Source organism: Centropristis striata, chromosome 19 (assembly GCF_030273125.1).
Source record: "Centropristis striata isolate RG_2023a ecotype Rhode Island chromosome 19, C.striata_1.0, whole genome shotgun sequence".
NCBI lineage: Eukaryota > Metazoa > Chordata > Actinopteri > Perciformes > Serranidae > Centropristis > Centropristis striata.
Window position 1 is genome coordinate 26442251 of NC_081535.1, and position 26756 is coordinate 26469006.

Below are 26756 nucleotides of genomic sequence, written 5' to 3' on the forward strand. Positions count from 1 at the left end.
GTGAGAGTGTGTGTGTGTGTCTCAGCTGCAGGTGTGTTGTGTCTCTTGGTCAGTGAGGAGTCTGCACGGTGAATTATTGTTCTCCGTCACACAATCACATCCAGTTCAATTCAATGAGCTTTTTAATGGCATGAAAGATTAAAACCAGTGTTTCCTAAACCAGCGAGTGAAACACAGAAATACTAATGATTTTATTATCAGCAGTATAATAGTAATAATATGGAGAAAATGCAGAAATCTGTAGCGGTATCACAAATACAGAAACACGTCTCTCAAATTCAATTATTGTTCATTGCTTTTGACTATAATGCTAAATCAGCAGCGCTACTGTGTGAACTAGTGCTCAGACTCAATTGATTGATCAGCTTGTTGAGTTATTATGGAGCCAGTTTCTCCATTGTGAGCATTTGCTGCTTTTTGTATCATCAGAAACTTCACGTCCTTTGGATTGTTGGTCGAACAAAACTTTTGTTAAATATCAACCAGTGAAGCTCCCCTTTTTTGTGTTACGAGGACACACAACTAGGTCTATCAATCCATTAAAAATGATGACTAATTAATATCACAATTTGCTGTGATTAACATGTTAACTATGGCTTGTTGTCAGAGATATTTGTCTGTGAAGAGGGGACTCGTTAGTATCTATAGAACCCAAGTTATTTTTTGGCCATTTTTCTGCTTTTTTATTCGATAAAGATACAGAGTGAAAGGGGAGGGCATGCAGGAAAAAGGCTCCGAGCTGAATTCGAACCTGGGCCGCCCGCTTAGTGCTATGCGCTCTACTAGTGAGCCACCAGGATGCCTCATATAAAACCCATTCTCATCCTCATGTCTTTAGGTGAGTGGTCCCGTTTCCAAAATGGCCAATCCAGTTTTTCTCACCAAAATGTAGCCTAATTTTGAAGCATTGTGTAGCCCCCTTCCCTAAAGGATCACATCATGATTGATATCAATGGATTATTTAGCTCTACTTCATATACTATATGATTTATTCACTGTATCTTTAAAGATTAATATTTATCATTAATTATCCCACAATGGGGAAATTCAACCTCTGCATTTAACCCATCTTTTTATTTATTTATTTAATTTTTACACACAAGTGAACACGCCAGGAGGGTGACCCTCTGGTTATAAGCCCCATTCCTAACCTCTAGGCCAGTGATTCCCAACCTTTTTCTTGAGGGAGCCACATTTTTACCATTGTAAACTTTGGCGACCCCCCCCCCCCCCCCCCCCCCCCCCCCCTTTTCCACTCAATGTGACTTTCATGGTACCCTCTCTTTTTTTTTGTTGAGATATTCAGCATTCTCGTCTCCCTGACGCTTAGCCATTTTTCCTTTAGCTCTGTGTTTCTGTTGTGAGGTGAGGTTACCGCTATGTGAGGTTACCGATAGGTGAGGTTACCTGTGTATACTGCAGGAGGGATGTTACACATGTCCTTATTCTCGCATTATAGCCTTTATTTTTAAACTTTTCTATAGTGATTTTTCTATTTAAATAAATGAATAAACATTTAATGTAACCCTTATTTAGTTGTTTTTGGCCCACTAATGATTTTAATGCTGACTCATCTATATTTAACACATTAGATTTATTACATCCCTTAAAATCAAGAGGGCTTCGCGACCCCCCCATGGATATTTGGCGCCCCCCTGGGGGGGTCGGGCCCCCCCTGTTGGGAATCACTGGTCTAGGCTAGCCTGGCTAACACCAGACCAAATCTCATTGGAGATTAGGTCTGGACACCTTCAATGCTTTTCTCCGTAGAGGAGGTGTGGTTTACGATCCTCCAGAGCCGTTTATTGGACGCTTAGAATGTCTATCAAAAGCGTCTGTAGGTAGCTCTTAGCCAATCAGATCAGTTATACCAGATGACGTAGTAGAGCAACAGAGATGGATGTTTGTTGTGTGTGTGTCTGTGAGAGAGTGTTGCTGCTGCTTTGCTTCTCCAGTTCTCGCTTTCTGCAAGATTATTTATTTTCACGCTTTATTCCCCCTCATGTCATTCAGCGAAACACATCCACTGATTTTATGGGCAATAAACAAGCTGCTGCGGGTCTCTGGGGGCTTCGCTGTCCCCCGGCTGGTAGCGAGATCACCGGCGGTGACCGGCGGTCTCACCGGCTCGGCGCAACGAGCCGCAGAAACCGCCCGTGCGGCGCTAATAGCCCCGCTACCGGTGATCTCGCTACGAGCCGGGGGACAGCGGAGCTGCCGAGAGATTTTTCGCCTTTCAACTTTCGCTCTAAACTATTTAAAACACCATCTACAGCTAAAGAGAGTTTCGCGTCTGCAGCAGCCATGTTGGATCCGGAAAGCTTCCAAGTGCCGAGTAGTACGGTCATCGTCTCACCGTCCCTCCCCGCTCTGTGATTGGATCCCTAAAACAGGGCTAGGGAAATCGCTTAGTTTCCAGACCGCCTGGAGGTTCGAAATCAAATTCGAGCGCGCAAGGCAGTCTGGGTATACCCAGGCTAGGTCTAGGCCATGGACTGCTACAAAAAAATCTTCCTTGAAAAAGGGGTTAAATTGTGTTAACATGTTGTTAAATTTAAAATTTTGATACGAAACAACACAAAAACATGAAACGTTTTAAAAATGAAAAGTTAAAACCAATCGTGTTCATAGATAGATGGCTAGCTAGCTAAAACCGCAGACAGCTGACCAACATTTCAGCCAGAAATCCAGTCAAAAATCTGGTCTGATTCTAAAATGATTGGGGGGGAAGTGATTAGGGGCTAAGCCTAATACTTACTAACTATACATCGTTCCTCATGTAGAAGGAAACCGCTGCAGAAGTTCACAACAGCAAACGGAAACAGATTAAAGTCCATCTCCTCACTTCGTCCCTCCCTCAATCACTCCTCCCTCCTTTCCTCCTCGCTGCTGTTTGTCTCTCCTCAGTCAGACTCTAACAGGATCACAATTGTCTGATTGCAGTCATCAGGTCATTAGCGCAAACAAACAGCACTGTTCTGCATACAGCAACATGCAGGTGTCTCTGCTAATACAATTAAAATCGAGCTGTGTGGGAGTATTGGTGGCAGTTACAGCTAATGGGTTATGTGTGTGTGTGTGTGTGTGTGTTGTGTGTATGTGTGTATGTCTACATGATAATTTGTGTTTAAAGGGATGACTTGTAAAGGTTTTCTGTTTTTTTTGGTCAGAAGCCCGAGAGTAAACACGACGGGAGAAAAAGGAAGGTCTCAATACCGGCCTTTTTTTTAGGTCACAGCTAAAGTTATGCAGATCTGGTCTCAGAATAGCATCAATCTCACAGGAATTCAGTTAGAATGAGCGTCAATCACTGTTTTCTTTCACATTTAAGTGTGAACTTCTTGGGCTAGGCCTGCCCCGTACAAAAAGATTGGACGTACACAACACCGAGTTCTATTGGCCAGTTATCAATAACAGCTGTTCATAGTGTTTGTTATACACATTGGCCCTCATTTATCAAGCGAGCGTACAACAGAAAGTGAGCTTAAAGTGGGCGTACGATCATTTCTATGCAAGGCTCGGCATTTATCAGTTTGGACGTGAGCGGAGGAGATCTCAGTTTTGCTTTTTAATAGTGACAAAGCAAAGCATGTTTAGGCTACATCTTCCTTCCTTTAGTTTGGACTGCGTTGTAACCTTTCAATTCTAGTTTTCGTTATTTCCTTCGTTTTTGTTAACTATAATAACCTTGGTAGGAGTGTATCAAGGCTGGATTTCTCTGATTCTACAGTGTCTGATCGCAGCACATCGTTCGTGGAAATAATGGATCAACACAATGTTGACAACCCGGAGCCTCACCAGGAGCTCCTTCTGAACGTTTCTCTCCTGATTAATTTGGTTGGAACACCAGAGCAGATTATGACTGGTATAACTGAACATACTCTGTCTCTCTCCTCCAGGGCAACCTGCCGAAATACTCCCATAATGCCCTGGTGGTCCAGTCGATGAAGACCAACCTGACGGACCCTGACATGCACGTGCTGTTCTTCGACGTGGAGGCAGTGATCATCCAGCTGCTGACGGAGGAAGCCCAGAGACCCAACCCCACCTTGGTGTCTCCAGAGACCCTGCAGAAGAGCCAGGCTGGGGCCGACAAGGGGGGGTCCTTCCTGGCCAATAAGATCTTCAAACAGGTCTGTGAACACAGAAGGGAACTTGTGCTGTTTTTTTTACTATTGTAGTTGTTGTTGTTTTTTTTAAAGAAAATTGTCTCCTGTCCAAACCAAAGTTAAAATAGTTTGGGATTTTTCATTAGTTTTACTTTTAGTTTCGTTGTGATTTTCTGTTTTCAAATTCAGTTTGTTTTAATTAGTTTTTAGAGTGAGTTTGCTAGTTTTAATTACTTTTTCTTTTTTGGAAAAATGCTTAGTTTTAGTTTAGTTTTTTATTAATTTTAGTGTTAGTTTTAGTTTTTTTGAAATGGGATATTTGTCGGGTGGCAGATTAAAAAAAGTCACAATAAATGTTTCCTTTATTTCCTTTGTCTGATCCATCTCAGCCCCAATAAGTTTATTAAGTCATAAAACCAGATAGATGAAATAGATTTCATATCAACCAAAAAGGTTTCCGTATGAAAAAAGTTGACAAAGATGAAAACGAAGGACATTTTCTCTATAATTTTAGTTAGTTCTAGTTAGTTTTGTAACCACAAAATACAGTTTCAGTAAGTTATCGTTTTTTTAAAAACTCTCGTTTTAACTTTTATTTCAGTTAACAAAAATAGTTTTTCAATTCTAGTTTTCGTTATTTCGTTAGTTTTCGTTAACTATAATAACCTTGGTCCAAACCAGGTGAAGGAGACGATGAAGGAGACCATCAAGGAGCACCTGTTGGACGAAGACGAAGAGGAGGAGGAGGAGATGAGGAGGCGGGAGGAGAAGTCCAAGTCTCTGAGTCTGCTGGAGTACAACCTGACGATGGACACGGCCAAACTCTTCATGTCCTGCCTGCACGCCTGGGGTCTCAACGAGCAGCTGGACGGCATCTGTCTGGAGCGACTGGGCATGCTCAGACCGCACTGCCCCATCTCCTTCGGCCTGATCTCCAGAGGAGGACACATGTCCCTCATGCTGCCCACCTTCAAGGTACCACTGACAAGCTGCACAGTCCTTTACTATGAGCCACTTTATTACCAAATACCAAAGAAGATATATATTTGTTTGTGATTAAAATGATCTCTGAGAAGAAGAATTAAGTGGTTTTTGATTTAAGAAAAACATAAATGAGAGAAAAAGAGAGAGAAATTAATCAGCTTTTATTGTGGTTATCCAATGGAGTTTTGACATCCCATCTATTTTCTATGTTTGTTTTGAGTTCACTACGTTCCCCAAACTCTCCTATCTGTTTTAGTCTAATAAAATAAACTAAATAAAGGAAATCTTATTAAACCTATTTTCCTTAATAAACATAAAAATTCAACAAAATAATATTCTGAATTCAAGTTTTTGATTGAAACCAAACAGAAACAAACTAAAATGCCCTGACGGTCTTGGTTAGTCTTTCCACTGTTCCAACAATCACCAGTTCAGTTCATTTAGATGTGAAAGTGTTCTGGCTCAAGTCAGGACTCAGATGCAGAGCAGGTGCACTTAAAAGTTTCTTTATTCCAAGAATGCAGCAGGGTAAGTCCTCACAGAGTGAAAGAAAAGAGCTATGAAACACCTGACTCTGAGTAAAAACTCAACAAAGAAAAGTCGCTCCAAAGGAGGAAAAACACTGAACCTATCTACATTAAAAACTAAATATATATCAATCCTAATCTAAGATAAGGGGAAAAAACTCACTAAACTCTCGAGGGGAAAACTATTAAACAATAACACCTACAAACTTAAAGTGCTCCAAAAGGGAAGAACAAAACCTGATAGGAAAAATAAAAACATTCTACAAAAACACTATGAAGAACTGGATCAGGACTAAAAGGGGGAAAAATAATAAAGAACACAAAATCGCTCCAATAGGAGGAAAAACAAAACAGCTGACTCAAAAAGCTAGAAGGAGATAACTGGCTGGTATGGTGACGGGGTCAAACACTCTGGACCAAGACAAGGGAAAACACAGACTATTGGAACACATGGAGGGAAGGGAGCACCAGGTGAACACAGACTATTGGAGCACATAGAGGGAAGGGAGCACCAGGTGAACACAGACTATTGGAACACATGGAGGGAAGGGAGCACCAGGTGAACACAATCAGTAATTAGGGAAGACAATCAGACAGATGACACACGGGGAAGGGCAAGTGACCTGAAACAAGAAGAGAGTATAAAATAAAACACCACCTCACCGCGGTGTGACAATGCCGTTTTCCTCTGCTGTCTCTCAGCCGTTGCTGGCCTCTTTGTGAGAGCTGCTGCTGAGTGAGCAGTTTGTTTGTTCATCCTTCAGAGGCTGATAATTAAATTAGCTAAGTATACAACTAAGATTGCCCCTATAATTTGCCCAATATGCATCCAATTAGCCAACCCTAGTACAGCATTCAAATGTTATTGAGAAATTGAACATCAACATTAAAGTTTCAAACTATTTTGTAAAGCAAGAGTGACTGTTTAAATGGTTTATTACATTGATCAATTTGCCACTTATTTATTTTATCTAGCTGCTCAGATTTGAGGATTTCTTCTAAATTAAATAATTTTTTTGTTTGTTTGTTTGTTATGACTATTATTTTAGCACAATTCAGTTTGTTTTTTTTAATTTAATACTAGCTGATGTAATGGCACTAATATTTTATTTTCATTTTATTTTAACATTGTTCTATTCCATACATTCATACATTTCTAAATAATAATAAATAATAATGCATTATATTTATCGAGTGTTTTACAAGATGCTAAGACGCTTTACAGTTAAAACAGTGAAAATGCATTACAAATAAAAACAAACAATTAAAGTCAACAACATTGATCATACATTATTAGGATTTTTGTTATTCATATAGTACTTTGTAAAACAATGTTACAGTGTCAAACTTCAGATAAAACAATGAAATCAATTAAACAGCAACATAACTAAAACAAGAATAAAAAAAAAAAGACAAATGACATATGACAGTAATAACTTTTATCTTTATTTCAGTAGGTGATTAATGTTCCTGTAACACCTCATGGAGAAACTGCTATAAATGACTTCACCAGTCAATAAACCATGAACAAGGTTTTAAGACACTGTTAAATATACGCACATTTCTAATATTGTTAAAGTGAGAGCTGACAGCAAACACAGCCTACAGTCTACTCTGTCTGAACTCATGTTGACCTGTTTACACCACACCAGTACTTCCAGGGTCCCTGGGTCATTTGTCTGCCTCTGCTTCCCAGGAGTCCTTGCTGCGGCAGTTGTCCCTGGCGACCGGTCTGAAGCTGACTCTGTCCGACATCGTGGGGAAAGGGACATACGGCGTGTCGAGGGCCGTCACCACACAGCACCTGCTGTCTGTTATCTCTCTGGCCAACACTCTGATGGGCATGACCAACGCCACCTTTGTAGGAGAGCACATGAAGAAAGCACCAGTCAGGTACACACACACACACACACACACACACACACACAGACATTTGAATACGCTTTTCCATCTTTTTAAAATTCAACACTGCATGTGTCTAAAAACAAGATAAAAACACTAAATCTGGGGGAAGTGATCTTGCTGCATGGACAGATAATTTCACTTGACAAGATTTCTTAAATAAAGATTATTAAATCTAGAAATAAGCATGTTGAACGCTTAAAATAAGAAATTAACTGTTAAAACAAGATCAATTAAAGCTGCAAGCATCGATTAACTGGAAATTATTTGTGTCTTACCAAGATAAAAAACTTTAGATTTAGAAGAGTTACATAATATTTATATATATATATATATATATATATATATATATATATATTTTTTTTTTTTTATTTATTTATTTTTTTTTATTTTGTCAAGTGAAATTATCTGTCCATGCAGCAAGATCATTTCCCTCAGATTTAGTGTTTTTATCTTGTTTTACGGCACCCTTTTTTTGCAGTGAACAAAGTAGTTTTACTGAGAAAGAGAAGTGTGTAAGAAACTTAAAAAGTGAAAATTTCTCTTTTATATATATATATATATATATATATATATATATATATATATATATGCTTATAGTGCTGAAAAGAAACTTAAAATCTCAGCTCATACATTAAAAGAAAAATAATAAGATAAAATTATCCTAAAATTTTATTCAGATTTTTGGAGGTTTACTTAAACACTCCTGGCGGAATTCAAAAAAGGATTGCAGGGCTTTTGCTACCGCTAAACGTTTGCTAAAAGAGGTCTAATTCTAAAGAGCACTAACATAGAGAGAAAAGCATCTCTTACCGCACTGCCAAGCGAATAGTGTCTTACATGCACAGATATGAATGAGGAAATGTGTATACATTTGGAGCAAAATTGGTTTCTATGCAATCAGTCTCATTGCAAAAAAAAAAGCTCAATCACAAATTCTTCAGAGAGCTGATGGCATCTCATCACATTTATAAGAGCTCCTTTATTTTGGGATTCAGAGACAGCTGTATGAAGGTACAGAACTCTGGCTCAGTCTGACTCATGATGTCTACAGCTGATGTGCTCACATACCCTCACTGTGTGAAACTGGACTGTGTGTGTGTGTTTTCCCTTTTGGATATGTAGAAGAAAACAGAACATAAATTAATTTATTTACTCTGGAGATTAAATAATCAATGATGTTACACTGTTGTGCCTCGTGCGTAAATATGCATAGTGTCTCTCTCATCTCTGCTGTTATTGTTAAATGAGCCCAGCCCAGACTGTTATAAAAACCAGCACCAACCCAACCTGAATGGACTTAGCTGGTCAGAGCCTGTTTTGTTTCCGAGAGGTGTACAGACCTCTGGTACACATCCATTAGGGCCACAGGAATGAGCTCTTTATAACAGGAGTATGTTAGCATTTTAGCACCCTGGGGTCTCACCTCTCAACTCATTGAGGATTTTAATGGGTTTTTGGTTGGACCGTCTGAAGCATAACGGTAGTGTTATTCAATTGTAAAAAGGGGGGCAATTTCCACTCAACTGCAAAACCTTATGGGCGGGTTTGCACATATCTTCAGCGCAATATCTTTTGTAAATTGAAGGGATAGTTCAAATATTTTGAAGTGAGGCTGTATGAGGTACTTACCAACGGTCAGTGTAGGGCTGGGCGATATGGACCAAAAGTCATATCCCGAATTATTACGCTGAATATCGATATACGATATATATCCCGATACTTTTATCGCAAAGTGAGAACAAATGTTCAGTCAAAGCGAAATATGACATGTCACAGCAGTTTTATTGAAACAGTTTATTTAAGTGAACATAAATACTGTATAACAACAGAAGTAACTTTAAAAAAAACAACAAAAAAAAACAAAGCTTCATAATGCGTACACATAAACAGGGAAAACATTTTTAGGGTGGGCCTTTGCTTAGGTGGTTGAAATATGTTTTGTTGCAGTCCCCGTCCCATACACTGACTGCAGAACCTCATACAACTCATTAGGGCTGCAACTAACGATTGTTTTCACTATCGATTAATCTGTCGATTATTTAAATGTTTAATCGATTAGTTGTTTGATCAATAAAATGTTGAAAAATATCAATCAATGTTTCCCAAACCAAAAGATGACGTCCTCAAATCTCTTGTTTTGTCCACAAACCAAAGAGATATTCAGTTTATTGTCCGAAAGGAACAAAGAAACCAGAAATATTCACATTGGAGAAGCTGAAATCTGAGAATTTGGACTTTTGTCTTTAAAAAAATGCTCAAATTCAATTATCGAAATAGTTGACGATTAATTTAATAATCGATTATTGCTCGATTAATTGGATAATTGTTGCAGCTCTACAACTCATACACTTCAAAAAATCCAAACTATCCCTTTAAGACGTGGCAGATAACTGTTGCACATGATGCACAAGTCATGGTGCACATGGTGCGTTTTTTAAAACTCAAATCAACTTTTACATGTTCCTGAATGGGACAGATTGTAGATGTTTGTACGTCTAAAGCTCAACAAATCTGGAGTCATCAGGCAGACAAACACAATCCTGATCATCAGTGATTCCAGCTGAAAACCAAAAATAACAAGTCAAACAAACAGAGCAGAATCTGAATTCAAAGCACGAAAAAAAGCCCCTGTTCACATACTCAATAAAACCAGCAGCAGCTGAAGTTCAACTACTGCCAGGTCTGTGTGTGTCAACCTGATTGTTTAGTCTGTCTGAGCTCTCATTGTGCCGTGAAAGATTTAACACGGAGGTCGAGGTCCTGCTGCTGTAACACCAACACAACATTTCATCATTTCGTCAACCCTTCACAGAATAACCCTGCAGGGAGGGCGAGCGAGGACGTGTCGGAGAGGAAAACACAGAGTGAGAGAGGAAGTTGTGTAAGGGGAGAAAAGCAATGAAAGGGCTGGTTTTATCAGCCACCTCTGATTCTTATACTACTTGTCCATAATGAAGTAGTCTTTGTATTCAGTCTGTAGTAACTGGCTCTGGATTTTAACCTCTGTACATCTACAGCCAAATAGATCTTTTTTTTAATCAAATTAAAGAAGCATTTCATATATATGAGGTGGTGTAAATTCAATGCAATAAAATGCATAATTCCTTTTTTTTTGCAAAAGTAAAGCTAAAACATCTTGTATGAAATTATGTTTTAAAACAAATCCACTATCAAAAAGGAAACCTCTTGAAGAAACTGCCTGCCTTTGTTCCTACCTTTGAATTAACAATTTTTTTAAATAATAACAATAATAATAAAAGTAAAATCAATAAAAGACAGCGTAGGAACAACTACATACGACATTTTCAGATACAAAGTAGTGGTCGACCGATACAGGTTTTTTAAGGCCGATGCCGATTATTTTGACATCAGTCTAAACCGATCCCAGATATGTGCTGCCGATTTTTTTGGACCGATATTGCCTTTTCTTCCTCCATTTACATGATAAAAATGACACAATGATAACAAATGATACACAAGTCTCAATTTAGACAGTTGGATAGCAAACAATGTGTATGTTGTTCTAGGCCTGGAAGTGGTGGCGCCTCAGATGATCCACATATTTGATGTGTTTTTCTTTTTTCCGGTATCAGCAGCCGCTCATCAGCGGCTGATGCCGATACAAGTAAAAAAACGCAAATATCGACTTTATATATCGGCCGGCTGATATATCGGTCGACCTCTAATACACAGAATGAGAAGGTAAAAAGGAGTAAAAAAGTAAAAAGTAAAGACTTGTACAGAATTAATAACAAGCTAGGAGCCAGACCTAAACGAGCTTTAAAAGTGTTCAGTAAAATCTTAAAGTCAATCCTAAAACGAACAGGGAGCCAGTGCAAAAAAGCTAAAATCGGGGTGATGTGATGTCGTCTATTAAAACCGGTAAGAAAACGAGCTGCTGCGTTCTGAACCAGTCAGATTTCTGGAAGAAGCGGTGAGGAGGGAGTTGAAGTTATCTAGACGAGAGAATATGAGTGTGAATGACTTTTTCCAGGTCAGAGGGGAACAGCATGGGTTTGATTTTGGAGATGGAGCGTAAAGGAAAGAACCAGGACTGGACAACTTGAAGGAATAACAGCAGTTTTCTGTCAAGTTTTGTCAAAACCAATCTGAAATCTCAAGTCATTGAGTGCAAATCCAATTTGCCAAAGCCAGTCTCAGTTTGACAATGTTGAAGGCGCGTCCAAGTCAAGTCTCAAGTCAGTCAAGACAAGTTAAGTCAAGTCCTCAAGGGCGTGTCAAAGTCAAGTCACAAGTCAGTCAAGACGAAATTCAAGTCAAGTCCTTGAGGGCGTGTCCAAGTCAAGTCACAAGTCAGTCATGACAAGTTGAAGTCAAGTCCTTGAGGGCGTGTCCAAGTCAAGTTTCATATCCATGAAGAAAAGTCTGACTCAAGTCCTTGAGGGCATGTCCAAGTCAAGTCTCAAGTCAGTCAAGACAAGTTTAAATCAAGTCCTTGAGGGCATGTCCAAGTCAACTCTCGAGTCAAGTGTGTCCAAGTCTCAGGTCTTGTCAAAGCCAATCTCAAGTCAATTCTGACATTTTGATGGCATGTTCAAGTCGATGAAAGTCTACTTCAAGTCTCAGGTTACTGAGATAGATACTGAGCCAAACCCCAAGTCTCTCCAAAGCAATCTTTGAGTTAAGTCTCATGTCCTAAGTCTAAGGTAAATCCAGACTAATCTTCATGACCAAATAAGTCATTTTCAAGTCTTTCAGGTCGTAAACTGACCCTTGCTGCTTTAACATTGTATTAGCTTCTCAGGAAAATAACCGCCTGCTTTCAACCATTGTAGCAACCATGGCTCCTGTCTTTAAAGCAGATCAACATGGAAACCACCACAGTGTCTGTCCGTGTAGCCTGGAAAACTTTTGAAAGTCGTTTGTTACTTTCTCTGAAACACACGGTGGTATGTCCAGATCTGAGAAGGTGGTTGTGCAGCTACAGATGGAAGCTGAAGACTTCTTTATAAAACTCAAACTAAGGTCTTCTCTCGTTGGCTGTCTCAACACTCCAAACCAGTGGTTGTGAATATTTGAACGTGTTTGGGTTTTTGGCTTTTTCATGTTCCCCATCTTACATTTATGACAGTAGAAAAGCTTGCTCCCTGTATGCTGGAGTTTGAAAAGAAGTGCTCCTGAACTCTTATATTTTAGTATTTCATCACAACAACCACAACAGCACTCTCCTCACCAATTCTGGCTGAGGACTTGGGCTTGTCTTTGGGAAAAGTCCTGGAAGTCCTGTTGTTGAAGAACTGGCCTAGACAGAGGTTTTTTTGTGTTTTTCATGTTAACTTCCATGTTTGCCTGGCCCCAGTTTCATTCCACAGCCTCATCTGTTAAAAATAGCTATTTATTAGACGAGTCATACCAAACTCCTTTTTTCCTGAACTTAAAAGTTTCTTTATTCCAAAAATGCAGCAGGGTAAGTCCTTACAGAGTGAAAGAAAAGAGCTATGAAACACCTGACTCTGAGTAGAAACTAAACAAAGAAAAGTTGCTCCAAAGGAGGAAATACACTGAATCTATCTACACTAAAAACTAAGTAGTACTAAAAACTGTAGAAGTACAAGTAAATTATATTAAAGTTAGCTTCCATAATTTGAGGTAAATAAAAAATAATGTTATATGTTTTTAAATGTACACAGTGACATGGATATGTATTGTTATGCCTCTATCCTGATTGACAAGTCACTGCGGTAGCAACTTGTCAAACATCGGACTTCTTTTTGCAACCATTGGTGTCGCCCCCTGCTGGCCATTAGAAAGAACTGCACTTCACAGCACTTCAAGGCACTTGTCTTCACTGTTTCAACCAGAGATGTCGTTCACTTAGTCATCATCTGCCCTGTTTACTTCATTGAAGATGAAGAGCTCGTGGAATATATTTTTTGTCCTCCTTCACGGTAATATAGCAGCTGCACCAAACCAGGTGAATCTTTAATTATCAGTTGTTTTTCATTTGGTTGGAATCAACTCAAATGGGTAGACTGAGATTGCACTTGGACTGTAAATCCAATTTTTGTCTGTTTGTACACCCATTACACATGCAGATACAAAAGCAGCACTCTGCTAACATCATGAGCTGCACAGAGAAGCCACATGCTACGTTTATATAGCCGAATAAAGTCTGATGTCAAATAAAAGTGACATGGAGTCTGAGGCGTTAAACTGTCGGATAAGTGCAGAATTTACAAGCAGTTTCTTCAAAGTAAAAATTACTTCTATGTCTGAAATGTCTGAAATTATTTCTTGTATTATTATTATTACCCCAGTGCAGTCTGGGCTGTATTCTCCGTCCACTGCAGCTCAACAGGAAAACACCATCTGACATTATCTTTAACTGTACTTTAGAATCAGATTAATTGTTGTTCAATTGTTTTTTCTAGAATTTGTTTGCTATAGTTTTTGTGCTTGTTAGTGAGTATGTTTCTTTCTGTTTCGTTTTTGGCATATTGACATAAATGTGTCGTGATTTTGTGAGAGAGAGTGAGGGTTTGTCGCTGTGGTTTTTTTGTGCGTTCTAGTCAAAAGCAGTGAGAGCAGGTGTGTGTGTGTGTGTGTGTGTTTGTGAGAGTGTGTGTGTGGAGTGGGCTGAGGGGGGCATGCAGGTGCACATGTCTTTTTGCTCTGTTGTTCCATATGGTTTTCACTGGATGTTCTCTGTCGACTAAAATAATTAAAATTATTCTGTGTGTCTGTTGCCAATTAATATCTAAGAGCATAGAGCTCTGCCAGGGCCACACCCTATCCCATAATGTTAACGAGAGTGGAAAACAATTTGTGTATCTGCCCCGAGATTCAGATCCACTCCAAAATTTAATTTGTCATTCTTTGGCCCACGCTACATCCTTCCGTAAAGTTTCATGAAAATCAGGCCAGTTGTTTTTTAACCCTTTGATGCACAACATGGGTCAAAATGACCCGCATTCATTTTTCATGTTATTTAATGCTGGCTGTATGTTTCTTTGCTCTATCTTTTTAAATCAATTTATTTTATGATTGAACAGTCCAAATATTCTTTGAATATCTTTTTTTCATGACAACCAATCATTATATCCATTTTTCCTTTCATACTTTATGAGGAAAAATAGTTTTTGTGTTATTACATCAATTTTACACACATGGGTCAAAAATGACTCATTCATCCAAATTTGATTTAAAATGAAATGGCCTAATACTATAATGATAGTAATTTGTTTCAAATAGTTACTTTAGCAGTAAGAGAGGCCAAACACTCATATTTTTTATATATTTAACATGTTTATGTATAATTTTCTCACACATACAGTGTCTCTGGTAGGTATTCATTGCGCTTCACTTTTTCCACATGTTGTTATGTTACAGCCTTATTCCAAAATTCAATAAATTCATTTTTCCTTAAAATCATACACACAATACCCCATAATGAAATTTTTGACCCATGTTGTGCATTAGAAGCGTAGTGATACAAAAAGGGTTTTTATTCAAAAAGTAAGAATTGAAAACAAATAATTAGATGTATGATGATAAAAAACAAGTTAATTGAGGAAAACCTGGAATACCGAATGATGAAATTAATTTATTGCAAAGATATAGAAAATAAAAACTCAGTCGGGTCACTTTTGACCCATGTAGTGCATCAAAGGGTAAATAGTCCAGCTGACAGGAAAGACAAACTGAAATCTTTGGCAAAGGTTGTAGTAATAATAATAACTTCAGTTAATTTATCCCTGGGTGGGATAGAAAAGCACATCTTCTCAGTTTGTAATGTTAAGTTTTTACACAAATAATTTCTTTTTCTACTCTATTTATAATAATAATCTCAATTTACCTCCATCCTGACACTTTGTGTCCTTGCAGTACATTTTGGGTATTTTAACTGCTAATTGTACAGCACCCTGGCAGTGCCTGTTGCCTGGCAACAGTTATTGATCACTCCATTGATTGTTGTATTGGAAGTGTTTGTGTGTCTCTGAAAGTTAGACGCCTCCAGTCTGTTCAGACTCAGGATTGTGTCCTCCACCTAAAATTCAATAGGCTGGAGCCTGAGAACACACACACACACACACACACACACACACACACACACACACACACACACACATACATTCTGATATTCAAGCAGTTGGTTTCAGGAAATAGAAATAAAAAAAATGTTGTTTGTGTGAACCCCTGGTTTTATGTATGTTCGTGTTTCTGTCAGTGTTTCTTTGTATTTTGGTTTGGGTGTGAGTGTGTGTATGTGTGTGTGTTGGCCCTCTTCTCTCCTCCCTGCTCCTTTAATATTTCATGCCTCCTCTTTGTGATCCTCCTCCAGGCCTCCCAGACCAGGAGGAACCCCGGAGACTCCTCGCAGGACGCTGGCTGCCCCCCCTCAGCCCTCCAACCCAGCGCTACAGGCCCAGATCAAACAAGGTAACTACAAAAGGGAGGGGGGCGCTGGCTTCACACACCCCCAGGGCCCTGCGGGGAGGGGGGGCAGGGGGGAGAGGCGGGGGTTTGATAATGCAGCCCACCGGCAATAAAACCCACAGAGAGTTATAGAAAAAACTGAAATATCACAGGAGGAAGCTGATGTGTTTCCTCGGTCAGCAGGTCTTTAAAGGGTTGTTCTGCTGTGTTTGACTTCAGCTGGAGTACAAACCTCTGACGGCAGCTTTGCATCTGGCCACTTATTTTGATCCAGTTAAAGCTCAGCCTTTACTCACATCGAGGTTATCACATCTATGGTTCTCTGCCTTGCTCAGTTCACTTTGAAAGGAGTTTTTTTGGGGAGAGGCTGATTTACAATCACTATCATGGGCTTGTTTTATTCAAGTTCAGATTCATACTGGAAATATTGAGTCTGTCCTCACTAGAAATGCAGCATTGTCTTTTTGTTCAGATCTAAAATAACACCTTTATGCTTACCTGACACAGCCTCTTGTAGCTGTGTGAAGTGTGGTCTGTCAGGAACAAAGGAAAGAGTAGTGCAATGTTGTTATCGTGCTGCAAAACCTTTTGGGGAGTTGTGAAGATGGACGGATGTTCAATAAATTTGTGGCAGTCAAAATGTTTTGTTTCATCCATGAACATAAACTGTCCTGAACCTTAACCCTTTGATGCACAACATGGGTCTAAAGTGACCGGATATCTATGAGTTTTTATGTTCTATATCTTTGCAATAAATTATTTTCATCATTCAGTATTCCAGGTTTTCCACAATTAGTTTGTTTTTGATGATCATACATCCTAATTTTACGTTTTCCTTTATTATTTTTGGTATTTAGCTTGCTAAGCTGACTTCCAAAAATAGTGCAAAAGTTGTTGTAGTGCTAAGCTAACTACTTAGCTAACTTCTTGGCTAAGTATTTAGCTAAGTATCTTGCTAAGCTAACTACTTAGCTAACTCCTTCGCTAAGTCTTTAGCTAACTAGCTTGCGAAGCTAACCACTTAGCTAACTTCTTGGCTAAGTAGTTAGCTTAGCAAGCTACTTAGCCAAGTAGTTAGCTATGTAATAATACAAAAACTTTTTTTCTTCATAAAGTATGAGAAGCAAAATGGAAATAATGATCTGTTGTTATCAAAAACAAGATATTTAAAGAATACTTGGAATATTCAATCATAAAATAAGTTGATATCAAAAGATAGAAGGGGTGTCAATATGTTGTGCATCAAAGGGTTAACCAACCAAACATTATGTATAGCAGGTGGCAGGTCAGAAGTCTTTTCAAACTAATAATTTTTGGAAAGGTAAATTGTGACAGCTTTGGGAGTCTGCAGCCTTGTTTCCATTAACTTGTCAAGGTTTGAAATGTTGCTAAAAAAGAGCAAATTAATCTAGTTCCATTAACTGGTTTGAAGCAAATAAACTCGGCTCCAGAGTAGCTTCATCAGAAGTCGGTGCTTTAGGCTCTGCGTTGGCTCTAAACAAAAATTGCCTTATTTGGAAAAGGCATTTTCATGTCAGTCTGGTTTTTGTATGGAGGACTTGTTGGAAATATTGTGGCATGCATATTTCCAGTATGAATCACAGGAAAGAGATTTGAGTTTTTCATAGTCATCAGCACCCTCAAACAGTTTCAAAATCAAGGCAACCAATACTGTTTTAGTCTCAATTCTTTTAGGAGGCACATGTCAGCTGTGGTGTAGCTACAGTGGATTTAACTTTTACAAAAGAGAGGTGGATGAACCATCTATAGAGATGGAAGGAAAGAAAACAGAAATAGAACGAAAGGAGAATTTCATTGAGGAAAGGTGAAAAAAAGTTTTGAGTCTTTCTTTCTGGAGAGAAACCTGCTCTGGTTCACTGTAGGGGATGTTTTAACCAGCCGTCACCATCTGCCCCACACACACACGCACACACACATACACACACACACACACACACACACACACACACAAAGCTACCTACAAATACACACACCAAAAATCAAGTCTGTGAATACACACACATACATATGCCATGGGTGGCACCCTCGGGTGTTGGGGGGGTTGGCAGGGTTTTAGTGCTATTGTCACGCCTTAATGGAGGCCAAGCGTGACAAGCGTGTGGACTTATTCATGCCACACGCCTATTCACCAGCATTCAGGGGGAACGCTTGGCCGTGACCTCTGCTCAGCCAGCTCCTCCAGCCTGGCGTGTGTCTGTGTGTTTGTGTGTGTGTGTCAGAGGCTTTGTGAGGGGGAGCGCTGTTAACCCTGCTCACCGTCTCTTTTCACATGGAAATAAATGAGGAGGCCCCTCTAATAAACTGCAACATCTACAGTGAGATTAACAGAGACAGCAGTGTCTGCACCTCATTAACCTACCTAAAACATTCGCCGTTTACAATTCATGTTATTTAAAAAAGAAAAGGAAAAGAAAAATTACATTTTCTCTGTTTCGCCCCTTTGTCTGCACACTGATAACAATTTCAACCAGCAAAAGCTGTTTCTCTCCAACACTTTCCCATGTTGAACGGAACAAAGGACACTTCTGTTTTTTACAACATGGTTCTTATTGGTCCAACATTTCTATCACTCATAATAACACTGTACTCATCAAGTTCAATGTTGAGATCTGAGGACCAAACCATAAAATAAGACCCAAGTCACAATAAATAGGAATTATCTAGTTAATCTTATCAGCAGGGTTGGGCACGTTCACATCTGAACTTTTGCCAGGACCGGTAGCTGGAATTTTATTCCCAACAGTACCAACATACTTCAGTCAGTACCCTTAAAAGTACTGAGTGCTGAACCCAACCCTACTTAGCAGTTTTGGAGTGCTGATTCTGTATACAAGTCATGTGGCTGTTCCGATTTCAAAATACCAATCATGTCAACATCAGTGTGTCCAACCTGGCTCCAATCACAGAACATGACAATAAATATAGTTCTGTACTGATCATGCTATGTCGTGACAACAGGCACTATTTTGTTGGCAGCTTTCATTAAATAAAACTAAATTCAACTTGTATTTCAGTGTGTATAATAACATTTGTCCACATTATGGACATATTTGACCATTTATTATCATTTGACCATGATCTGAATTGTGATACCTTAAAGAAGTTAGTTACCTGATTGCTCCTGTTAGATATGAATATTAAAGTATCATCTGCATAATGGATTGTTTTACGATGTTTCAACTGATACCCAAGCATGTTTTGCATAGACATGGCCAGTTCATACTGACATTTAAATATTACTTCCTTTTAATAGAGACATTTAGGCCCCATTTAATAATCAAGATGATAAAAGAGCTGCAGACCTAAATATACACTCCACATTCAGCCATGATTAGTAACTCTCACTATCTCTCTCTATTTACAATTTAAAATGTACCCTTTTATGTTTTGTTTCTGGTGTACTGATTTTTCTTCTTCAGGATTAAATGTTTGGCCAGAGACTAAGCCCAGGCCCAGGCAAAATCTGTGAAATCTTAGCAAGGAATTGTACATAAAGGAAAAACATTAGATGTGAAAAAATCTGTGTAATCTCCATACACATGTTTAATTAATTGCAATACTTAGAACAAAACTAAATAGAAATCTTGAAATTTACTTTTTAAACTAGATTACACTTTACAGTAACATGAGTATATTATAATTCCTTAGTTTTACCACTTGCAATGTACTTAACTCTACAGATAGAAATTAGTATTAAAGTATCATTTACATCTTTAATTATTTTAGGATATTACCATAGACTGTATAAGAAGTCACTGTGATGTCAAGCATTGGTTTGTGGATTACTGTTTTGAAGCCTGAAGTTTGGAATTTTTGCGAGAGGTGTGAATCAGCGTATCGGCCCCACAATCCGATTTTATCCCCATACGATACGATATTATTACGATTTTAAGCATTTTGCATAGCATGGTCAGTATAGAACTATATTTATTTTCATGGAAGCACTTCACGGTAAATAAAGAAATAAAGTTTCCCAGTTGTAATGACAACTTGGATGTTGACATTATTGGTATTTGGAAATCGGAATGGCCACATGACTTGAATAGAGAATCAGCACCGGCAAACTGCTAAGTAGGGTTGCGTTCTGTATAGAGAAAAAAATCGATACAGCATAGTATCTCGATATTTTGCGTGGCAATATTATATCGTTTCATGGCCACCAAGTATCGATATTTAGCGTTCCGACTGCTGGTGGTCCGTCAGTATTTTTGCCGTTTTGTTTTTTTCCAGGCTCACTTTTTGGAATATACTGGTATCATATGAAACTAGAAGATCTAAGGAATCTATAGGCACCATGTGCGTCAAGATATTGTGTTGGGAAGTTGAAAAAATAACGCTGCAAAGTTCAGCTTTTTTATTTTTGATTCAAAAAAATTCAGAGAAGTGAAGGTTAAAGTTTTTGAAAGTTTGATTAAATGCTGCAGTTGTTATGCTGCAATATATTGTATCGCAATACTCACCATATATCGCAATAATATCGTATCGTGACTCAAGTATCAGGATAAAATCGTATCGTGCGGCCTCTGATGATTCACACCTCTACTGGCTACATCCACTTCTTTCATACAGTCTTTGGATGTTACCACTGACATCCGAGTCTTTTCTAGAGGGCACCGTCCTGCAGACTCAACCATTGGCCCTGTTCCAAAAGTAGATGAGGCATAAATGTGACAAAATTATATTCAACCTCCTCATACAGCAGATTTTTATTGAAAATTGTATTTAATGTCCGCAACAATGCTGGCAAACTGCTGTTGACTGCCCTGAGCCATCTTCTCTGTCTATCTTTCAGATTTCTTTCTCACGCCTTCTGTTTCTCTACCCACACTGTCGTTCACTGCATGGCTTCAGCCTGTTGCCTGTTCTCTAGAAAAACCCGTTCCACAAAACACTCTCTCTCTTTTTCTCGTATTTGTGCACTTTCACATTTACATTTTCTTTTTTTCTCTACCACCAACTGATGTAATCTTGCTCTGACTGTTTTCTCTGGTGTGTCCTGTTGTGTCCAACAATTGGATTGTTTTTTGACAGTTTTTTAATCTGTAATTGTTGCTGCTTATCTTACTGTAAACATGTCAGAAATGTCAATCATTCATGTTATTGAATCTTACATATTTTCCAGACATCCTTTTACAGTTATGAGGAAAATCTGGACTAATTTTTATCTCCACAGTAGGAAGGTTTCAGGTTTCTGGCCCTAACGTAAAGAAACATCAAATCTGTATTCTATTTGACCTGAACCAGTTATTCAACAGACATACTGGTCTTCATTTTTAAAATAAGGCTCACATTCTTCTTTAATACAATGTTAGTGCCAGAGTCTGAAACTTTGATGTCCTGGCCAAGAAGTTTTTTGTCCCTTAGTTTTCTGGGTGTAATTAGTCTTTTTATCTCCAAACTAACAACTAATCCTTTTTCTAATCTCTTTGCCAAGTGCTTGCTGGAAAGTAAAGTTTCTTCTTTGTTTTATGGTGCTTAATTGTGGCATATATGTGCCTTTTTTTATGAACTTAACGTTTGAAGATAACTCCTTTTTTGGTGTTTGATTTGTTTTACTTTAATTGCGTACTAACAACAGTATCCTGAGGATGTTAACCTCAGCAAAGACTGAACCACGTTCTAGATGATATGTGGACAGAGTGAATGAAAGTCAACATCTAGGCTGTACAAACTGTGTTGATCCATGTTTAGTTAGCATATCAAAGTAAAAATCTTTGTATGAATGTAATTGTACTTATTTGTATCACTACATTTGTATCTACATTGTTTGCTTTATGACAATACAGCAGTCGTGAATTCAAAACTTACTCAAGTAAAAGTACAAAAGTATCAGCATCAAAATGTACTTAAAGTATCTGCCAATATTCCTAAGTTATAGGCAGCTAAAGACAACTGCCAACTGTAATTTTTGTAGTTACGCAGATTTTGAGGGAATTGCCATCCAGCTAATAGCTAAAATTAGTGAAAAAAATTGATCTGATCACTGATCTTTTTGCTTTTATCCTTAGATTTGGACCTTCTGCACACTGTAAAAAATGTTTGTTGAAATTAGAAAACGTAGAAAGCGCTTTTAATCACAGTAAATCACAATAGTACAAAACTTTTCAACTTTAGAAAACATAGTTTTTTGTATGTAAAAGGGGAGATCCCATAATGTCAGGAGGACACAATTACCCTAAAAATAAAGGAACCACTAAGTCTAAATTACAGTTTTTCCTGATATTTACATTTAAATTTACAGTAGAAAACGCTCACTGTATTTTTTACGGTGAATTCTGGCAACCACAGCTGCCTGTATTTTACTGTAAATTAAACAGATTAATTTTTACAGTGCAGCTTATCTTTACATAAAGCCTTGTAGCCCATTGTTCGTAGGAAATATATTCCTTGGTTTGTTCAGCAACTCAAGAAATGGGTGGTGGATGTTTTTGTACCATGTGTGACTTTCATATAGGAGACAGCAGCTCACATCCTGTCACAGAACTGCAGTCACTACAACGACAATTTTTCTTTAATCTTAACCATGGTTATGTTGACGCTAACCAACATTTTTCCCTAACCTTAACCACACTTTTAGTTTGCGTGTACAGGTACATAAAAAATATTTTAAAGACTTGGTGATTGATGAATGCAGTCGTGGTTTGCTGAATCATCCACTAGAAATATGGATCCATGAACCCAACTTATGCTTTACTTTTTAACGTATGACTTCTTTACTGGTGATGGTTTCCTTATTTCCTTTCATTTTTCTTTTTCTTCCCTGCTGCCCGTTTGCTTAACCACTTCTCTCCACTTTCCTGTTGTATATATTTATATCTTTCTAACCTGTTTTTTCCTTCTTGACTATTTCTCTCCTTCTCTTCCTTTGCAAGCTGCTGTAGCTGCCACAGCCAACACCAGCACTGTTACTACTGCTGGGGCTCCGGGGGCCCCCAGGGGCCCTCCTCCGAGGCCCCCTGGCTCCCCGAGCCCCGGCCCAGCTTCTCATAACATCCCCTCAGTCAACGAAGGTACAGACTGAACTGACGGGCACCGCTTAGGGAAAGTCTCGCAGCCATACTCTTTCTCTTCAGTTCCTTCTCCTTGTCTTTGGAGATCTTCTTTCCTACATCCCTTCCTTTGGTCTTTCCTTTTGTTCCTTCTTCTTTCCATTTGTATTTCCTTTTCACTCTCCATTCCTTTTTCTGCTTTTTGTCCTATTGGCATCCCTCTGCTTCTCTCTCAATGCCATCATTCTTCACCTCCCCTATCTTCACATCAGTTATTCTCCAAACTTTTTCTCTCCTTCTCAGCTCTCATCACCTCTTTTCTTGCATCAGTCTTACTTTTTCCTGCAGCCAGTGTTAGGCTTTCATCTCAGGTGTCTTGCCCCAGTTTTTTGTCCTTGTTTTAGTCTTCTGCGATTGTCTGGTTACCTGTCTGTCCATCATAGCTGAGTTCAGTCCACTTTCAATTCAGTCAGTTGAACAAACTGATCTCCAAATGTGAATGATGCACTTAACTCAGGAGCGGGTCAAGGGTTTGTTTTTTAATGTAAAATCTTTTCAATTTGTTAATTTGAAATTGGACCAGTTCTGCAATATTTTCAAGAGGTAGCTATCTTGCTTAATCCCCAACATATTTCTTAAAACTGGGAGATTTTAAAGAATAGTGGGATATTATCAATAACAATCGGATGCATAACCAGTAGTAAAAGCACAAGTAAAAAAAAGTTAATTCTCTATTTGTACGTTTTTTTCCTTGGCCTTGAAATTTGCTATTTGTAAAAAAGGGGTGCAATTTGCACACCTCGATAGCCAATCTGCTTCAAATTAAATACTTTCTGTCAACAATCATATCAAATAGCAGGAGATATTTCTAAGTGCAGCAAAATTTGGCGAGATAAAGAGCTGTGTCATCAGCAAACAAGTGAACTTTACTAGTTTGGAACTGAAGCATTTGAAAGTGCATTGACCACAGCCCTTATGCCTTGGTCTGTTGTATGTTTTTTCAGTTGTTGGCAGTATTGTGCAAATCCTGTCATGTGTTTTCTGTCTCTAAGTCTACCTGTCTGTCTGAATGTCCGTGTGTCCTGACATTTCAGTGTGTCTGTGCTCACTGTTTGCATGCTTGCTATTTCCACCTGATGGAATGGGGGAGTGTGTCACGGGGGAAAAAGAACAAAGCCAACAACAACCAAAAAAATAATCAAATTAATGGACCAAATAAAAGGTTTAAACTGTCTTTCTGACACTTTACTCTGGAATTTAAAGAGGCATACGTTGTAAAAGTTGCATTTTAAAGTTTAAAGACAGAATGAATGAAAGAATGATAACTCATTTCTTGTATTTATCATGTTAAATTTCATTGTAAATGAACTAAAGTGTTCATTATAACTCTATGGCTGGAGTCTTTCTGGTGTCCCTCTCAGAGCCCAGTGCTGTTTTTTCTTTTTAAACCTCTATCACCAACCTTTCTTTTCTTTTTTTAACAGGATGTTGGCTTTTACCATGAAGGCCTGTTGTCCCATCCACCTAAACAATGAATGTGCTTTAAAAGTATCTAAACTGTTCCACCTTTGTGGGTTTGAATGTAATGGAAAAAAGTGCCTTTCAAAACTGATAACCTAAAATATATCTGGTCGGGATTGTTTATATTTTGCTTTATACCGGAAAACTGCAAGCATGCACACAGAGACTCATTCCTTCCCAGTAGGAATATTAAGACCTAACCTGTAATTTTCTGTAGGGATAAACAAGAACTGTAGCATTTTTTTTCAAGTTACAATGTCATGTTTATTCCCAAAACACTGACCTGCAGAAACCTTGCTTATTGTTATTGTTATTATTGCTGTTATTTTAAATTTTTATATTATTCTTATAGTAGTAGTAGTAATAGTAGCAGAGGTAGTAGTAATAACAACACCACTAGCAGTAGTAATAGTAGCAGCAGTTGTAGTAATAATAGCAGCAGTACTAGTAATAGTAGCAGCAGCAGTAGTAATAGTAGTAGTAGCAGCAGTAGTAGTAATAATAGCAGCAGTAGTACTAATAGTAGCAGCCGTAGTAGTAATAGTAGCAGTAGTAGTAGCAGCAGTAGTAGTAATAGTAGCAACAGCAGCAGTAGCAGTCATACTAGCAGTCGTAGTAGCAGCAGTAGTAGTAATAGTAGCAGCAGTAGAAGTTGTAGTAGCAGCTGTAGTAGTAATAGTAGCAGCAGCAGTAGTAACAGTAGCAGTAGTAGTAGCAGCAGCAGTAGTAATAATAGCAGCAGTAGTTGTCGCAGCAGCAGTAGTAATAATAGCAGCAGTAGTAGTTGTAGTAGCAGCAGTAGTAGTTATATTAGCAGCAGCAGTAGTAGTAGCAGCAGCAGTAGTAATAATACCAGCAGTAGTAGTTGTAGTAGCAGCAGTAGTAGTAATAGTAGCAGCAGCAGTAGTAACAGTAGCAGCAGTAGTAGTAGCAGCAGCAGTAGTAATAATAGCAGCAGTAGTAGTTGTAGTAGCAACAGTAGCAGTCGTACTAGCAGCAGCAGTAGTAGTAATAGTAGCAGCAGTACGGTCGCAGTAGCAGCAGTAGTAAATGTAGTAGCAGCAGCAGTAGTAGTAGTAATAGTAGCAGTAATAATAGTAGCAGTAGTAATAGTAGCAGTAGTAATAGTACCAGTTGTAATAGTAGCAGTAGCAGTAGCAGCAGCAGCAGTAGTAGTAGTAGTAGTAGTAATAGTAGTAGCATTTTTTACATCAAATTGATCTCAACACGCTGAAAGCTGTAGCTTGAAGAGTCCCATATGTGAAACTGATGTCTGCCCTATCATATTGGTATCATGGCCCACCTTAGCTCAAGAAACAATAGCAGAGGAGCTTCCTGTGTCAGCAGATGTGCTGATTGGATTCCAGTTGTTGTTGTTAGTGATGGTGGTGGAAGATAACCATTATGAATTTGATTTTAATTGAACAAAACGATTCAGATCTTTTTCATGTTAGAGGTTTCTGCAAGACAGTGATGCAAATGTTGCAACTAGAGGTTGACTGCTTATTCCTTTCTAATTGCTAATACTAAGATAATTGGTTATTATGGTCTAAGATGGACATCAAAAACTATTTTATTTTGCATTTTTGTGAAATTCATCACACTCAGTCTGTCAACCTCTACATACAATATTCCTGAATGCGATATGTTTGTAATAGGCCTAACAGTTTGAGTTTTCCCTGTGTATTTCATTGGCAGAGGTAAGTTTACATGGTGCCCTTGGCAAAGAAATTTGTATGGAATTTCTTTCCTGTTTAAAAGCCATTCACTGTCAATTCAAGTGCATTTCACATACATGCATTTCCTCCAGAAACCATATATTACACCAATATATGTGGATAAGGTGCTTGGTTTATGTTTAGTATCAGCAAGTTAACATTTAAGTCCATTATTTGTCACAGACGTGTAAAAGCTGGTGTACGTACATTTCTCTGGTGTTTGGTGTTAAAATATGAATATATGCCATAATTCTGGCTTACAATGACACAGCTGGATTTGAGCCCTAATAAAGCGATACCAAGTCATTTTGAATGTTAGCCTACTTCAGTCACTCTGGTTAATGCAACTGTGAAAAAGTGTAATGTGTAATACATTTTAAACCTTTTTTTCTAATGTTTTCCCCTGTTTTCAAGTAAAAATTTGCACACATTGTAGTGTTGACGAGTTAAATAAAACACACTTAAGTTCATTATGCCAAGGTATCGTTATGAGGCCTTTGTGGATCCACCTGACAGTACTGTGTATCTGTTGTTTACCTGTTGAATGCCATCAGACATACTCAGGCTCTGGTTAGCAGGAATAAG

At 38.4% G+C, this 26756-nt stretch overlaps 1 protein-coding gene across 3 annotated transcripts in view; it reads left to right on the top strand.

Moving 5' to 3' along the window:
- Positions 1-26756, top strand: part of LOC131992044 (WD repeat-containing protein 7) — a 162745-nt gene that overhangs the window by 48161 nt on the left and 87828 nt on the right. For 2 of the 3 annotated variants that reach the window (XM_059357388.1, XM_059357389.1), the window contains exons 16-19: positions 3900-4133; positions 4791-5084; positions 7317-7513; positions 15828-15925. In XM_059357388.1, the coding sequence (XP_059213371.1) occupies positions 3900-4133; positions 4791-5084; positions 7317-7513; positions 15828-15925 (823 nt within the window). Of the gene's footprint in view, positions 1-3899; positions 4134-4790; positions 5085-7316; positions 7514-15827; positions 15926-22815; positions 22954-26756 lie in introns of all 3 variants that reach the window. The other variant, XM_059357387.1, reaches the window with a different exon arrangement.